The 19,229-nt window shown below is 38.9% G+C and overlaps 1 protein-coding gene across 6 annotated transcripts in view; it reads right to left on the reverse strand.

Moving 5' to 3' along the window:
* Positions 1-19,229, reverse strand: part of Opa1 (Opa1 mitochondrial dynamin like GTPase) — a 229,102-nt gene that overhangs the window by 161,373 nt on the left and 48,500 nt on the right. For 4 of the 6 annotated variants that reach the window (XM_067149273.2, XM_067149271.2, XM_067149268.2 and 1 more), the window contains one exon: positions 7,780-7,821. The exons of the other annotated variants lie outside the window; for them this stretch is intronic. In XM_067149273.2, the coding sequence (XP_067005374.2) occupies positions 7,780-7,821 (42 nt within the window). The remainder of the gene's footprint in view (positions 1-7,779; positions 7,822-19,229) is intronic. 6 annotated transcript variants of the gene reach the window in all.

Genomic DNA, 19,229 nt, shown 5'->3' on the forward strand with positions numbered 1-19,229 from the left:
GAAAAGAATCCCGAGGACAAGATCTACCTAGCCTTCGTCAGTAGAAAACTGCGCAGCCACGAGAAACACTACTCAGTAACAGAGTTAGAGATGCTATCTATCGTCTATGCCTTAAAATACTGGCAGAAAATTATCTATGGGTTCGAGATAATTATTAGGACAGACCACAAAGCACTGATATTCATGCTAAAGGCCACGATGGCGTCTGAGCGCATTTTTAGATGGACCATGTTCGTACAACAATTTAACATCAAATTAGAGCACTGTTCAGGGAAGAGTAACATGCTAGCTGACTGCTTGAGCCGTAATCCCAACGAGGAAACTTTACAAGTCAACCAACTGGAATTAATTCCCGAAGATCACGAGTTTTTGAGAAAATTGAGATATATAAAACAAGCTCAAAAGCGAGATAATAACCTGAGGCCTATTATTGACTTTCTAGAAAACAAAACTAAACCTAAGGACCCTGGGTACAGAAAGATAAGAAGGAAAGCGTCCCGGTATCAATACTTAGATGGTACTTTATTTAAATTTGTGGACACAGCGAAATCGAAGCTGAGAGTACTAGTACCTTCTAAATTACGCGAGCCATTGATATGGCATGCTCACAGAATCACCGGCCATGGTGGCATTGACAAGACACTAGCCACGATACAAGAAAAGTTTACATGGGACAAACTCCGGTCAACTGTAAGAAACATAGTCCGAACTTGTGACGTTTGTCAAAGAGTGAAACCGAGCTCCCATCTGCTCCAACATAGTCCGATTCCGATCATTCCTTCTAGGCCAAAACAACTATATGCAATGGACCTATTTGGACCTGCTCCGACATCGAAGCGAGGCAACCGGCATATCATCGTCACCATCGACATATTTTCAAAATACGTAACTTTGTACCTGATCCAGAAAGCGAACTCGAAATCAATAATTCGGCGCATCACTCGCAATCTGATTCCAGATATGGGCAAACCAGAGACATTACTCACTGATCATGGGTCCCAATTTACATCCACAGAATTCCGTGAAGCCATGGAACAGCTTGGAATTAAGCATATTCTGAATTCTATCCGCCATCCTTCAAGCAACCCGGCAGAAAGGGTAATGCAAGAGCTAGCTAAATTCTGTAGGATTTATTGTGGAAATACACATTGGTTATGGGTTGACGTTCTACCTATAATGATGGAGTGTTTAAATAATACTGTACATGAGGCCACGGCACAAATCCCTGTCAGTCTCCATTTCAATCGAACACCAACTCGACCTTGGGATAGCATCGTTCAATACCCCGGTAACTTAAGGCCAACACTAGAGGAAAACATTCAAAAGGCTGCTATCTCATTAAGGGAGCAAGCTGATCGCAGACAACGGAGGGTAAGAGAAAAGAAATTCCGTCGACCCCTGAGATTGAATGAATATGTTCTTTTAAAGAAACCAGCCATTTCGGAACCTACCAGCAAGTTCTACGCGAAATTCGCACCTCTTTTCGTGGGTCCCTATAAAATTATCCGAGTATATGGGAATAATGCCTATAAAATTCAAAGTCTTGATAAGAGCTATGAGGGAATTCATAATGCCTCTAATTTACGAAGCTACAACTATCCTAGACCAATAAATGATGCCCAAGTCAACACTATAATGGAAGAAGAAACGTCATGGGATACAAGTGAGGATGCAGTGTACCACCATGCATCGACCCAAGTCAACCTGCAAGAAGAAACCTGTGAGGAATGTCAAACAATGCAGAACACTATAATGAATCAACTTCGACTACTGGGCGCAGCACTAGAAGCGGACAACAGGAGGCTACGTGCCGGAACAAGAGCTGAAAATATGGCTTAGAAGTGTTACACATGTTTGCCACTCAAATTTTTCAGGGAACATGTTAAGGGTCTATTTCCAGCATTAATGATTTCATCTTCCGACTAAATCATTAACCAACCAAGGGAGATGATGTCCCCTTCAAAATTGGCAAAATCATTTATTGGAAAGCATTTATTTCTACTGTGTTAAAATATTATTTTATGAACCAGGAAGGGAGTTTTATCACGTCGAGTTGACTGAGCGAGATACGCCAGGTGGCTGGGAATTCCGCTCAAGGCCAGGCGAGGGGAGAACGCAGAGACAGCTAGCCAAATAACCTTGGAATCAGCCGTGAACGACACGTGACCAGGCTGAATGTGTGTCAAGTGCTCGATCGATAATTGTGAAGGTGCATGACGTCTGACTATGGCAGCCAATCAAGCGATTAATTTGGTGCTAAGTTAATAAATTAACCAATCGCTTATGAGGAAAAGACGCACCTCTGTCTTAAGACAGTGAATAATGGATTTTCCTAGGGAAAATTTATACAGAAATTTCTACCTCTGAACACGTCTTGTGGAGGATTACTCTAGCTTCAACAACGGACGGAAGAAGACGTATTTCGCTTACTGAGAAGAATTACTCTAGCTTCGACTACGGGCAGAAGAAGACGCACTTCGCTTGCCAGGGAACTTCGTCATTCAGAGTCTACAACTGGTTACAACTGCAGTTCAGATGTTTGCGGATTCCACCTATAATTCAGCAGACTCTAAAAGTTAAGTTTCCTTGTCATCTTATCAGACATCGGTGTGAGTTTTGGACTTTGTCTTAGACGTGATTTTTAGTTTCAGCTTCACAAGATTTCCACAGAAGAGGTCACCGGTTTGAGTTCGAGTCAGGATGTCAGTCTTCTTTCTTCGTGAACGGTGTGATTTCCAGCGCGCCAGCATGTCTCCAATGCACGAGTAAAATGTAAGGCAGTCCAGACGGGCGTGACGAGGATCGATGGTGCGTAAGGTGATAATGCACTAGGTCATCAGCCCGAGTTCTACAACCGACAGTCACCACCAAGTAATATTTAAACTTTGTTATTCTTTCTTTCCTTTTGTAAAGTAATTGTAATGACATAGCCTCTACTTATTTGTTTAGACATTTTCTATTAGTTAGAATTTTTCCATCTCTTCTTTCTTGGTGATGGTAGATTGAGGATGAGTGAGTATTTGAACCTATTAGTTTGTTTTGAGTGGATGTCTTCGAGAAGTGTTTCAACTGTCCCGAGTTCATTGTGGCAGGAGAAATAAGTGTAAATTGACCCCAACGTTAAACTTGGACTATTTGAATATTTTTGACTTTTAATGAGATCAAATGGGACAGAAATTCCGTGGATACTATCATGTCAGAGTTCATTCTTCAATTATGCGACATATGGTTGAGTTTTGTGTGCAATAGAGTCATCTGAAATATTATTGTGTAGTAGCTTCCGCACGTATGATCTTGCGCGGCCAGTAATAATAATAATAATAATAATATTAAAAATAATTTAACTAAATTACCGCGTAAAAGAACACCTAAGGTCATGAGCATAATATTAGTTATTATTGAAAATGGTTGATGTGCGCTCATTATTGTAATTTAGGCCTGGGAAATGGCAGTATCTGACCGATACAATTTGTTATATATTTGCTGTGCTGTGATGATTAGTTGATTGATTGATTGATTGATGGATATTATTGAATTCAGCAGTCGAGCTGTGCATCCATTAATGAGTCAATGATGGAATAAATATGTTACTTGATGTAACGTCTTCGTTATGAGTGCAGATTAATCGAGAATCACAATTATAGTGGAGAAGTAAAAATAAATGTCGTAGCTCATGAACCGCGTGCGCGGAATGTTTATTCTGGCCTATGTTCAAGCGATTTATCGATGATTTTTTGGATGATTTTGTGTTCGTAAAATTTCTCTAGACGTTGTCGTATAACTGTGTTCTATAATTAAGTGATAATCCTTGCTCTGTCACATTTCCCAGTTGATGAGAGGAGGTCACCACGATAGTGTCATCGTGAGGATAATTTTCCTAACTTTGTCTAATCATAAAAATTAATAATCAAGGGCTAGCGTTCGTGTAAATATGTATATAATATTTCCGTGTATCCTTGTGTGAGTGTAGTATGTGTGATTTGACTGTGTTTTGCTTAATGTAAGTTTATAATCCATATTTGTGATGATGCTCTTCATTATTTTGTGGAATTTTTGGCCTGAATTTACGCCAACTTTAGTGGTTCACCATTTGAATGAATTCAAACCTTTAGTGAATTTTATTCGTTTTTAAAGAGGAATAGGATCTTATTTAACGAATACACATGAATAAGTATAGGCCATGTCAGTGGATTGGACTCACAAAGTCGAAAATTGTAAGAGTAATTTAATTAATTGTTTCGAGTAACGGATAAATGTAAATTGACATGAGGTCAAGTTCCGAGCTATTATGTAAGAAGCAACTACTAAATAATTATAAAGTTGAGTTTATTAATTAATTTAAAGGTCAAAGAAGACGGCTTAACTATAATTTTATAAGAGAAAAATTTTTATTTAATTTTCAAAGAGAAATGAAAATGATCATTTTCAAATTTGTTTAAAATCAAATCCATGAAGGAAGGAAGTTTATTTTCAAATTATTAAATTATCAAAGAGAGAGATCATCTCAAATTAATTATTATTAATTATTTAATTAATTTTTCACTAAAAATATGAATATTATATTTGCAGATACAGGCATTTCCTGTTCCGTTTACCGATGAAGTATCTATGTGACTACAACATAAAAGAAGACAATCATATAAACAAAATACCTAGATTTTGTTAATTATTGTATAATTTATGAAGAGCAGTAGTTGTAATAAATGTCTAAAACCTATTTAGTTTTCTCTCATTTGCCACTAGTTCATCATCTATCCCTGCACTTTAAAATTTTCGCACAGCCGATAAGCGAACGATCTACACCCTGGAGATCTTCGCTCACCGGCCGAGCTGAGCCCGGCATGACGGGTGCACTATCAAGCATTTCCCTCGCCCCTACAACGTAATTTGAGAGAGCAGCAGAAATCTCTCATCACTAGCTTTAAAATGTATGTAAACTCCACTTGGAGTAATCAGTAACATTTTTCTTCGTCATTATTCTAAATTTTAAACTGTTTAGGCTCCAAACTTATTTCTAACGCCGTCGACCAATACAGGGCGCCATTTGACAAGATTCGACGCAGCAATTTGTGTTCTTATAGAACCTCTAATATGCAACTTGTTACCACATTTTTAGACAAGGACATTCAAAAAAGTACATAAATTACGACTATTTGTAAGGTTTTATTAAGGCTTTATTATAAGAATATCTTAACTACTGTCATCCCTCTTGCTCATCTTTTGCCATATATACCTACATCATCCTCACTTTTATCATTTGTAATTTATCTTTAAAAAAAACTACAATTAAGAACAATCAGGATCCTAATTTATTAACTTTCAGGTTTGAGATTAAGGCTGATGATGTCCTTAAATAAAGGGCGAAACATGTCCCTATAATTTTCTTTATAAGATTTAATTCTTAATTAAAATCACTATGTATTGAATAGGTGGAATAAAATAAACATTAATATTTTCTTGAATTCAAGCCATAGGTGTCAGCACAATTTAAGAGGAGAGTTATGATCAGTAAATGTCCGTCCTTCAGCTTGTCGTTTTACACGACTACTAATCTTGCGATCATAAGTCGTGGTGGTTCTTCTTCTTCTTCTTAAAGCTGCTGCTGTTCGTTCTACAACTTTATTAACATCGATCAATAGGCCTCTATTTTCCCTTTCAGCCTCAAAATATTCCCGTAAGGTACACACCATATAGTAAGCTTGACCATGAGTAACGAAGCCATGTGTCCCCCTTAACGTTTGACTTTTATCGAGGTAAATGAATTCTTGGTGGCCCTCATCATTTAGTGGCACTTTTGAACTGTGTGCAGCATATTGTAGTTAATAAATAACAAGGATTAAGTTATATATTATGCTATATTACACAATACTAAAATTTACACTACACTAAAATTGTATACACAGTCTTTATAACGATACACTTACTAACACAAAAATTGCTCGATTTCAAACATACATAAAACAGATAATGATATCACTCAAAAGCAGCCAGTTAGCCAAGGCCCATGAATTGGTAGCGTGGAACTCGAATCGCCAATCTCAAGGAGATTTAAGACACGGAGGTTAAGGAAAGGGAGAGGGAGAGACTACCTGGGAATGGCTTAAACGGGAGGAGTGTACTGGTTGCCATAGTAACTGCGAACTGGTAATACCATGCTGCGAGCTGTCAGAACACAAACATTATTTTAATAGGACTGCAGGATGAAGTTTGGAGTCAGGTATGCCATTACAGACATTGCAGTACTTCGCCAGCATGTGGAAAAAAGTTGTCATTGAATACGTCCACTGTATGGAGTGACTGACGATCAACGAGGTGGCGTGTTCAGGCATGCATTCAGGCGTGTGGTGAACATTTTGAGGACTTCCTGCATCAAAACACAGTATCCGTGCTGGTACAACCAACATGGCAAGAGCTACTTGATGTGGGATGTGCCGGGTAAAGAGAGGTCTCCGTAGTATAATATTAGCTGGAAAGTCTGACTTGTAACAGATTGACTGTAGAGCATGTGCCCAGAATGACTTTTTCTGTTTTGGAGTGTACTGTTCACTCCCAATTACTTCCCACGAGTATGGAAACACCCTGTATATTTTTACATATTTTCTAAACAGGATCCTCTAGACACCTGTATGCAGTACGCGTCACATTAATAGAAGTGTGCTGTAAGAAGGTTAAGGTATTTGCAAAAGAAAGGGAAGGACCATGTGGGGCATGAAAATGAAAGACTCCCTAAGCCTGGCAAACTTACATACTGTTGAAGTCGAAAGCGAGCAAGAGTTCACCACGAGAGGTCAGATAAGAAAGATGGAAATGAGGAGACTGGCACAAGTAAGTGGAAGCAATGCCAGACTCCACTATGGGAACCATGGTCGTCAAACTCCCAAGCTGCATGCCACTCGTCCCAATTTCAGCCGTAACTTAAGACAAGCAGGGGGATACCATGGATGAATTCTACTGCCCCCCCCCCCCACCTAAAAGAAATCACGGTCATTCTGCTTGATCTCCGTAGTATAACATTATTGCAAAAATTCCAACATTTGGTGTTTTTAAGGATCTTGACATTTCATATCCACGTAACTAGACATCACAAAAGTGCGTTTTGCAATATAATTGTGATGTAAGGAACCATGGGGCTCCTTTCAAGGTATCCGAGCTGTGGATCTTGTCTAAAACTACATTATGTTATTTATTCCATTTGAGCATGATAAAAACAGAGAGTTGGATCCTATCAAAATTGTTCGAATCCAGTTGATATTTGACAGCATTTAACAGACACCCTGCATACTAAAAGTAATTTTTCTCCAAGTGAATTCAGTGTTTAGCAAAACAAAATAAAATAAATGTTAACAAAATCAAAAGCTGGAGCAAAGGACAAGACTAGTAATGTGTGTTGCATTTTATCTGCACCAGAATGGACTAAAGTAAAGTATAGCAAAGTACAGCAAAGAAGGAATGAGCTTCAAAGAGTTGGACTTATGAACTGCAGTTTAGCAAATACTCCATTCTTACTAGGAGGGCTTAAATATAAAATTTCACAATCATCTAGTATTATACAACATGCAAACATACACTCAGCTTTCTTTAAACATTTCCATGAATGATACATTCTTTAACTAAAAACACAACTCTGAATGAAGAAGGCTTACTACAAAAAAATACACACCGTCATGCAATTAAGATGAACCTGATTCACGAGAGTTTGACAACCCAAGGCACATGAGGATAACAGGGAGCAGGACATGTAACATCTGCAAAACTAAAAAATATAAATTAACTACACACCTGCATAGAGTCTTTCAATAATCGAAGACAAGCTTTCGAGACCTACGGAGGAAGAAAGAAACAAAATGTTAAAATAATGTTAAACGTGAAAGAAAATTGACTCAGACCAGGAATAGCGAGTACGGGATGTTAAAAAGGACTGAAGGGAAGTTGCAGGCATTGTTTAGGTTATGGAAGAGTATAAAGCTCTAAATAAAATATTAAGATACAAGAGCCAGGAAACACATAAATGTGACATTCATGTAAATGTTCTCACAGAGAGCTGAAACATTCACGCACAGGAAGGCAAGTGCATGCACGTAAAACTCACTTAAGGTTACGATACACACAAGCTGTAAGATGGTCAGAATAATTCAACAACAATCTCTCAAAGACAATACAAAAAGCCTCATAAATTCAACAGAAAACATTTCACTCCACACAAAGCAAGAGCTGTATGAAGATTTTGCTTGCACTCCAGATGGATTTTACCATGTCACAAGTAATACCAAGGACACAAGCAAAAAAGCAGCTTGCTTTAGGACAACAAATGTAAGGTTTTACAGGATGAGTATTACCCACCGTCTTCTTAAATTGATTTATATTCCTGTATAAGCTACTTAAGACCTTGTATGGCAAGGATTACGAGAATCGAGACTGCAATGCAACTAACCTGCATGCGAAGTACTCTACCTTGGTTTCCAAGTTCATCACAGCTATAGAGGTTGAGAATGGAGTGATTACAGCAAAAATAGGAATACCGGTACTGTAGTACGTATCTGAGAGCTCATGTATCTCGACAGCCAATTTTAGGATCTTTCTGCTAGCAGTTTAATGTCACACCAATTCAGACAGGCTTTTTGGCAACAAAGGAATAGGAAAGGGCTAAGACTGGAAAAGCAACTGTATCCTTAATTGAGGTGAAAACGGAAAACAGAAAACTATCTTCAAAGCTGTCAACAGTGTGGTTCGAACCCATCTAAGTGAAAGCAGACAGCTACACAGCCTAAACCACGCAGCCAACTCGATTGGTTATCTCTAAGATCAAGCACCAGGATTTCTCCAAATCACTCACCACTCTATATAAAGTTATAGTTTCATAATTAATGGCATTTAAAAAAATTAAAATCACAATCTCACATGTTTAAAATAAAACATTGTGATTCAATACCAATCACCCAGTTTTACACTTCCCAGGAATAAGGATGTAAGGGGTTTATTTCATGGCATACAGTACTTGAAGCAATTGCATATGCGAGTGTACAAATGAGTTCATCAATTTAAAAAAATATTTTATTGTTAAAACTTAAGATTTTAAAATGAATGAACTGGAAGTGATACAATGGAAAATCCTGTACATGCATTTGGAACACAAATGATAGCAAATAATATTAGTATAATAATAAAAATAATAACAATAAAAATGTCAAGAAACTATTTCAAAATATAGTAATTAACTATTACACCTGGTGATGAACCAACGCAAGCACTGTCAAGCATCTTGACTGATGTTCCATCCTTAAACCATGGAGGACAAACTTCTGTTGGCTGTAAGCCAGCTTGAAGTTCAAATGTGAGACTTAAGATGACACCACAGCATAGAGAAGTATTTATACACCCTATTTCCACCGAAATCTCACTTTTCAAAAATCTGTTGGTTACATCCTTATTCCACAGAGGTCTTCAATTGTTAGTCATATCCTATGATCTTTCAAAAGAGTGAAAACAAAGGAAACTTAATAATTCATTGAAATACGTAAAATACAGCGCCCGAAACTCCATTATCGTTATCTTCTACTTCCTTGCCTTTTTCCAGTTATCTGGGGTCTGTACTTTGTACAAATTTAGCCCAGTTTTAAGGCAGGATGTCTTCCTGATGTCTTCATTATGTTGAGGGATGTGTTCACTACTGTGTATTTCGGAGGTGGTTTGTGGTGTGATGTGTTGTATGTTTATGAAGGTGTTTATCATAACAAAACACAAACTCCAACATAATGTGTAAGGAGACCATGAACTAGAAAATATTTAATGATATTCACAAGCCATGCTGAGATGCCAACCTTTACAAATCAATTGTAATACAGTAGTGGAAACTATTATCCGTTCCCAGAAACTACATCCACCCGGATTATTTGTTCAAATTACGTGGTCCTGCGAGCATCCTAATTAAATCACATTGTAAAAATCCTGCATTATTCGTTCCTTGAAGAAACGATTTCCTGGATCAACCATCCAGAAATTTCAGTCCCACCAACACTAAATCCTCGATCAAGCCATTTTCAAGGAACTGTATCTCACGAAAGGACTTCTACGGCATACTTATAGATCTTGGCGTTAACGTCCCGTCATTGCGATAATTAGAGCCAATACTGTACTGGCGGTGAACTTGCATAAGGGAAGTCTTAGCATCATTTTCGGGTGGTATTGTTTAAAGAATCCTCAGAAATCATAAAGCAGAGAGTGGCCACAACAATTGGAGACAGAGCGCATTTCAACAGCTCTACTTTAAGACTGAACAAGTAAAATGTTCACATTATGTCCAGGGTTAGATGTTTATATTTTTACTTTTTTCGATTGTATCGCCGAACAGGTTTTCAGCACTTCCCGCAGGGCACTGTGTAGTCACTGTGCTTTCAGGCAGGAATCGAAACTGCTCCTTGTTAACACAAATCTAGTATTTTAATACTGTCATATACGATTATGTTATCGAGACCAAAACAGATGTTGCACATACATGAAACCATGGGAGGTCTTGGGATTGCCTATTATTGTTTTGGTCCTAATATAAGACTGGAAATTTTAAGTTTTCGTGTTAAAATGTCATAAAAATCGCAGTAGTTTTATTTGCGCACATTACATAGAAAAATGTTGCACGATTTCCCACTCGTCCTGACTTGTGCAGCGAGCACTCTTTCCAGCCGAGCTCAAGGTCACGAATAACCATAACTTCTGAAGTTTTTATGATAATTTTTCTCTTTCCAATTTGATTGTGGTTAGTGATGGGCAGAATTGAATATAAACAAATACACTATAGACAACACTAGACACGTCCGTATTCCCCCGTACTAAACCAAGAGAGGGTCGATGACCTCAGATGTTAGGCCCCTTTAAACAACAAGCACTAAACCGAGAGACATGTTGACGCACCTGGCGGCCCGACCTTAAACATCAGGCAGCAAGATTGAAATAATTAAACTAAATGATTTTTGATACTACGAAAGCTGAATCTTAATACCGATAGAAATAACAGAACTCAATAATGATTTTGGCTGAATGGTAAGCAGTGAGGCCTTCAGTTCAAAAGGTCCCGGACTCGATTCCCGGACGGATCGTATCTTTTTTTTTTTTTTGCTTTACGTCACACCGACACAGATAGGTCTTATGTCGACGATGGGACAGGAAACGCCTAGGAATGGGAAGGAATCGGCCGTGGCCTTAATTAAGGTACAGCCCCAACATTTGCCTGGTGTGAAAATGAGAAACCACGGAAAACCATCTTCAGGGCTGCCGACAGTGGAATTCAAACGAACTATTTACCAGATGCGAACTCACAGCTGCGCGCTCCTAACCGCATGGCCAACTCGCCCAGTAGATCGGGGGTTTTAATCGCATGTAATTCATTCTTCTGGTATGAAGACTGGGCGTGTGTGTTTCTTCCAACACTTTTCTCTTCATATTCAGATAACACCCTACACTTCCAACCACCACTGAAGCATGCGATAGTGATTACTATGGGAAATGCGGAACTCCTGTTACCACTTTTTAAATCTAACACACTGAACAAGCGGGAATACCAGAATGTTCTCACAAAATGAAATGGGGGTGGTGGTTTTTTTTTTTTTTTCAGCAGGTCAATGGATACGGTCTCCTGCCTCGTGACAGACTACGGGAATGCTTGCTGCAGGAGGTTCTTAAGGCTTTCCGGGGTTGGCGTGCTGGCCTTTGGTCACAAGAGTCCCAGGTAGCTAACAAACAATTTAACAACCTAAAACAAAAGTTCAAGAACTTAATGTTCACCAAGGGAGAGAGTAATCATGGATAAACCTGAATACATTAAGAAGAAAGCACTTTTTTCACAGATAATAAATTCACTATTGTTAAAGGCTCCACTGTTTTGTCTCGAGGTACGCAGAAGAAAGATTTCGAAAGCTGAAGAAGTTCAAAGTTATTGCAGCCAAAAACAGCACAAACCTTACTAAACATGTTTCAATGCTCGTATGGTTGTGGATCCAAAACCTTTTGTCACCGGATAAATTAAATTTTCAAGAAAATATTCTTCTTAACGCAAACCCAAGAACAAAATTTCAGACATCGGCTCATTGGTATTACTACTACACTTAGTTTCAAGGCCGTTCTGCTAGCTGTGCTGGCAATCGATGTCTTGCGATATCTCGCAAATTTAATGCGTTCGCGAACTTTTGAGAATCGATACTTACATTCGAAACCATATTGTCGAGTTCAACATAACCTGTAAATGTCGATGGAGGCCTAATTTACGCGTTACAAAATTTCCAGATACTGATTACAAACAGTACATCGTTGAACAAATTACAATGGAAGATTAAGAAAAGAAGGGATTTAACCATCATGTAGGGCGCTTTTATATCTAATGTGCTTTATTTTATTAGATTAGAGAATTAAAAACTACTTGTGGTCGATTGTTGTTTGGCTTGGCATTATTAGATTTTTCAAATAGTATGGCTGATCAAAGTTGCTTCACGGAAAATTGACGAACATTTCCCAGTAAAATTGAATACAAAGTATCAAGATTTTTAACTCGTGTACTGGTAATTAATGTCTGAAGCCGTCCCACATTCTGACTTGCCTGTCTCTCACCCGGAGGGCCCGGGTTCAACTCCCGGCCAGGTCAGGCATTTTCACCTGAATACAAGGGCTGGTTCCAGGTCCACTCAGCCTACACGATTACCTTTGAGGAGCTATTTAATGGTGAGATGGCGACTCCGGCCTAGAGTCGAGAGGATTAGTCACACTGACCATGTGTCACCTCGTAATATGCAGGCCTTCGGGCAAAGCAGCAGTCGCTTGGCCCAATGGGGACTGTAGTTTGGTTTGGTTTAGGAGCGTTTGTAAGATTATAATAATACATATTTCATTTTTGCGATATTTAGCAAATTGTTGATGGTTTTCATTCATTCCCGGATTTTCCATTTTCCCGTGTTATATGTTGGGGGTTTTTTTCGTGGTCCCTCCAAAAATGGAGAATCGAGGTTCCACTGTAATTACTAATTTCTCCTATAACTACGCAGTTATGAATGATTTGTCAAAAATTGTGATTTATTTAAATTTATTTATTTACTTGGTACCATAACAAAGCGGAGGCGGGACAAGCTTTTCTCCGGGTACTCCAGTTTTCCCTGTCATTTTTCATTCCAGCAACACTCTCCATTCTCATTTCATAGCATCTATCAGTCATTACTAAATCACTTTGGGAGTGGCGACCCCATCGTACTAATAGCCTATATCTGTTTCATTCATTCCATTCCTGACCTGGTCAATGACTGGAAAACAGGTTGTAGGTTTTCATTTTTCACTTGGTACCATAATATTGTACATTTTTTTATTAGCAAAGCGAAGTGCAAGCTTGCATACCCGAATAGAACGAACTTTGGAAGTGGTCTCTATCAGTTGTGTTGAATGTCTTTGTTCCTCATAGGTGCATAGGTTGGTGGCTTGTGAGAATACGGTGAGAACCAGCACAGAAGCTCTTGTTTTTATGTTTATAAAGCGAGAAGCTTTGTGCTCAGTTGTGGCTGTAATGCTAGAATTAATGCATGGACCTGTTAGTAAGTAATAATGTATTTATTACAAAGCAGTAGTAAAAATGAAATAGGCTGCTCTTTCCAACGTAAGTATTGGAGAAAAATTGTGAACAAAAACTATTTCTGATGCAACAGAAAGAATGTGGTGAAGGTGCAGGGAATACTGACATAACCAAGAAACCAAAAATCACCCAAAAATTCAAGGAGGAATACACTAAAGAATGGCCACATTACTCAATTCTTCAAAACTTTCTCTCATATATTTCGTAGCATGTGTTCACGTGATTTTTCCATTGCACATGGCGGACAATATGATTCCAAGAAACATGAGATACCATAGAGATGCTATGAAGTGGAAGGACTCAAACAAGGATTTCACACTGTTTTTTTTTTTTGCTAGGGGCTTTACGTCGCACCGACACAGATAGGTCTTATGGCGACGATAGGATAGGAAAGGCCTAGGAGTTGGAAGGAAGTGGCCGTGGCCTTAATTAAGGTACAGCCCCAGCATTTGCCTGGTGTGAAAATGGGAAACCACGGAAAACCATCTTCAGGGCTGCTGATAGTGGGATTCGAACCTACTATCTCCCGGATGCAAGCTCAAAGCCGCGCGCCTCTACGCGCACGGCCAACTCGCCCGGTTTCACACTGTTTGTGAAAATCTCTGAACATAGAAGTGCTGTAACAAATGCAGGAATTATTTACAACATTCCTTGTAGAGTATAATCCACCTGTAGTCTGCAGTGACCATGCTGTGAATCTGTTTAAGAAAATGTTTCTGCATTCAAGGATAGTATCGAAGTACAGTTGTGCTGGAATAATAACTGTAGTACTAATCAGAAGTTTAACTGGTACTATAGATGAAAAGGAAACAGATATCATAAAATCTCAACCCTTTGCATTGGCTGCAGACAGAAGTAATGACATGGATGATAAGCACCTTTACCCAATAATTGTGGCACATTCGGATCTGGAAACTGGGCAAATATCGACAACCATCCTTACAGTTCAGGTATCAAAGGACAATATAGGGGAAGGAATTTGAGTTTTGGACAGAGCACTGAAAAAGAGGAAAATCCTATAGGAAAACTAAGTTTTGCATGTGACAATGCAAGCACTATGACTGGTGTTTTTGAAGCCATAGTGCAGGGTTTGTATAAGACAATGCAGGCACTATGACTGGTGTTTCCTATGGCGTAAGTTCATTTTTCTACAAAATATATTGAAATAATCACATACAAGACTGTGCCTATCATCTTGTGCATTTAGCTGTTGAAAAAGGGCTGTAATAGTCTTGAAAATGCCAATATTGAACAACTTTTAATTGATATTTATTACCGAAGAGTTCCAAGATGCAAAATACTTTTAAAATATTTTCAACAAGTGACATAAGATACCGTAATGACATGCATTTCACAGCAGTGCAACCCTTTGAAAAATGTTTTTCTGGGGAAGCAGAATCTGGCAAGACAAGCTCAAAATATCAAAATCAATCAATCAATCAATCACTACTGATCTGCATTTAGGGCAGTCGCCCAGGTGGCAGATTCCCTATCTGTTTTCCTAGCCTTTTCTTAAATGATTTCAAAGAAATTGGAAATTTATTGAACATATCCCTTGGTAAGTTTTTCCAATCCCTAACTCCCCTTCCTATAAACAGATAGTTTCCCCAATTTGTCCTCTTGAATTCCAGCTTTATCTTCATATTGTGATCTTTCCTACTTTTAAAGATACCACTCAAACTTATTCATCTACTAATGTCATCCACGCCATCTCTCCAATGACAGCTCGGAACATACCACTTATTAAAAAGTTACAAAATAGTTTAATATCCACCTGTTCAATACAATACAATGTATACTAAGCTTCAATACTGTCACAATAATGAGATTCATTACTTGTAACATAACACTTAGTCGAGCAGTTCATCTCCTTTCTCTCAAGTCCTCCCAGCCCAAACTTTGCAACATTTTTGTAATGCTACTCTTTCGTCGGAAATCACCCAGAACAAATCGAGCTGCTTTTCTTTGGATTTTTTCCAGTTCTTGAATCAAGTATTCCTGGTGAGGGTCCCATATGCTGGAACCATACTCTAGTTGGGGTCTTACCAGAGACTTATGTGCCCTCTTCTTTACATCCTTACTGAAAACCCTAAATACCCTGATAACCATGTGCAGAGATCTGTATCCTTTATTTACAATCATATTTATGTGATTACCCCAATGAAGATCTTTCCTTATATCAACACTAGAACGGCCGAACATTCCTCATACCTATAAAGGCCGCAGGCGGTCATTTTGACCACTGCCGCTTACTGACATATACCTAGGATCCAGGATCTGGGAAACATGCAAATGTTCAATAATTTATTATAAAACAACAGTTAACCATTAGGATGTATTGTATACAGATCAATCCATTGTCAAATATTAATAATTGTTCATATTCTCTCACTTCTAATAGGTAACAATGAAATATTTCGGCAGACTTGCTATTGAATGCCTTTGTGAAAAATTATAATAAAAATAACAGTATTTGTTTACAAGCCTATTTAGGCACTTGAAAAGCAATTTATGCAAGTTATTACCTTACACGAACATTTTCCACAGACTACTTTGTTGCACGAAGAACATGTGTCGGAGGTTTTTTTCTGTTTACAATTGGAGTTCACTTGATATTGTCGTCGCTTACGACTGGGACACTGAACCTGAATCTTAGGCTCAGGCTAAAGTGTAGGGAGTTCAATCAACCGGGATCTTGTCTTCACAAAATCAGATCTTAGTTCTTGTATTACTTCAAGAATATAATCATGTCGAGAGATTCTCTGTCCCGTAACTTCTTTGTAGATTATCCATGAATTTATTGCTGCTAGATCAAGTATGTTGTAAAATACACGTACAGGCCACCTTCGGCATCCAGCTCTAGTGGTGTATTTACGCGCCATTGTATCAGCTACATCCACACCATACTTAGTTCCGTTACAAAATTCAGTGGTACTAGGGAGCTTCTTGTTACCTTCACTGACTCGAACGCTTGGGTGTAGAGTGCTTAGCAGAAGCACATTCTTGTTCACTTTTCCTTGATATACTGGACAGTAGTGTGATCTTCCCTATGAAGTACGACAGTCTCGTAGAGATTCATACATAGTGCTTTGAGTGATGCTGGGATTTCCTTCCTCGCTCGATTGATTGTTCCAACAATACTAGCTTTCTTCTCTTTCAGTCTCTCAGCCAACTTTACCGATGTAAAGAAGTTGTCAGTGGTCACGTTACGTCCTTTCATGAGATATGGGTCTATAAGTTTCATGGCAACATTTTCAGGCAGTGACTCATTGGCGGGTCGCATTTTGTCTTTTCCAAGATAAGAAAACCCATTGCACACATACTTAGAATCAACGTCTACCAGTAGCCAGAATTTTATGCCAAATTTATCTGGCTTGTTGGCCATATACTGCTTGAACTTGCACCAAGTTTTGCTGGGAAGAGTTGCTCATCAGCTGCGACATTCGCTTCTGGTTTATACCACGCATAACAATTCTCAATAAATTTATTCCAAAAAGCCGACGCCAAAGCAAAATTATCTGTCTGCAAACGAGTGGATCTAGTTTTACGGAGATCAAAGTGCAAATACCTTAGAATTTCTTTGAACCTGTTTCTTGCCGTAGTGTTGGTGAAAACAGGGGGATCCCATAAAGAAGACCACACATGACCTACAGCTAGACTAGTAAGTTTATAAGCTCCACAGGCATAGAACAAAGCAATAAAAGCATCTACTTCTTCCACAGAAATAGACCAATTATTATCCATTGTCTGTCTACGAGCTTCGGTTTCTATGCACAACTTTATATGTTGTTCCATCCTTACCACATAACTGATCCCCTGGTGCAAATAAAGAAGACTTTACCAGTTCATGACCTCCCCCACCTCGTCCCCTTCCTCTTCGAACAGGTTGCCCGCTGCTAAGAAATCGTCCTCTGCTCCAAGATTGATCACGGCTGGTTGAAGGAGTAACAGCATCTATCGTAGGTGCGAAGTCCACTGTGTGCGCATTTTCATCAGCAGAATCACCATCATTATCCGACATATTATCACACTGTTGAGGTATAAAATCCTCATCGTCACTCATTGCGTCCATATCTGATAATGTATCTTCGTCACCGAATTCGTCTTCTCCTAGCTTTTCGAGTTCTGCTAATAATTGAACAGGAATAAGTTTTTGCCGCCGAGCCATTATTACGCACTATACGACACAAGGGACAGGCACTAACTCGTCCACTTGCAACCACTGCTAAAGGCATACTATTTAGTTACATCATACGCCCCTATAGTGCCACTTGTAAATATATCACAGGAAGTAAGCAGTGAGCAGAACTGAGCTCTCCGTATCAAGGAAGTGAAGCGGTCAAAATGACCGCTTATGGCGTTATAGGTGTTCCCTTATCATCTACGGATGTAATTTTTGGTGTGAATGTACGTAAACCTAAAAGATTAAAAGTCACAAAAGAACAACCTCGTGCATAAAAAATTAGGAGCATGGAAATACCTTGAAATTCGCTAACCGTCAAAATGACCGCTCTGGCCATTCTAGTGTTAACGCCTAGGTACTTAAAAATGATCCTCAAAAGGAACTTTCAACCCATCAACACAGTAATTAAAAATGAGAGGACTTTTCCTATTTGTGAAACAACCTGACTTTTAACCCTGTTTATCATCATAACATTGCGTACTGCCCATCTCACAACATTATCAAGGTCATTTTGCAGTTGCTCACAATCTTGTAACTTATTTCTCTGTACACAATAACATCATCTGCAAAAGGCCTTATCTCTGAACCCACTTGTTTGCACATATCATTGATATACCGGGTGGTACAGCTGCCCCTATTCACGCAGTTTTATGCAACCTGCAGATTATAGTCAAACCTAAAAATATTGACCTTGACTACTCGCTACAATGTCTGCTCTTACAACGCTTCCCATAATTCGTTTATTCGTGTCAAGCAAATCAGCATTAATGATAAAATACCAATTGATGGTAAAGAATCGTGAAAATTATGTGTCGCAGAAACGTCTTGTACAGAGAATATTATTGGTGAATGACTAGAAGTAGCAGCAACACAACAGCGCTAAACAGCAACCCGTGATAGCCAAGCTTGCTAAAAGTTAGAGGAGAGTACCGGTGTTCGTTAGTAGGTGGTTCGAGTCCTGTGTACGACAAATATTCTTATTGCGTTGTTGATGTTCGTGAGAGTCGTGTTGTTGACGACAAATCTAAATCATGATCAGTTCTCATATTGCAGGTACTCAGCTATGTTTGTTTTTTAAGGAGCTCTTAAAAGAGCTATTTGCAATAGTGAGATTGTACCGACAGCGGTGCGATGGGCTTATGCATGGCCATTCGATTAATGAAGCAAATGTTCAAAATGACCACCTGCTTCGTTAATGCACATCTGAGCACGGTGGAGGAGAGACATTCTTGCTTGCTGCAACATATGTGGTGGAATCTGCCTGCAGGCTTCCGTGATGAGCCGCCATAAATGATTCGGGCTCTCAGGCTCCTGCTCATAGACTCTTTCCTTTAAATAACCCCAGAGGAAAAAGTCGAGTGGAGTAAGGTCAGGTGATCTAGCCGGCCATGTGACCGGACCCCCTCGTCCAATCCATCGTCCAGGATATGTCCTATGCAAGTGGTT

The sequence above is a fragment of the Anabrus simplex genome, chromosome 6 (assembly GCF_040414725.1).
Source record: "Anabrus simplex isolate iqAnaSimp1 chromosome 6, ASM4041472v1, whole genome shotgun sequence".
NCBI classification, from domain to species: Eukaryota; Metazoa; Arthropoda; class Insecta; order Orthoptera; family Tettigoniidae; genus Anabrus; species Anabrus simplex.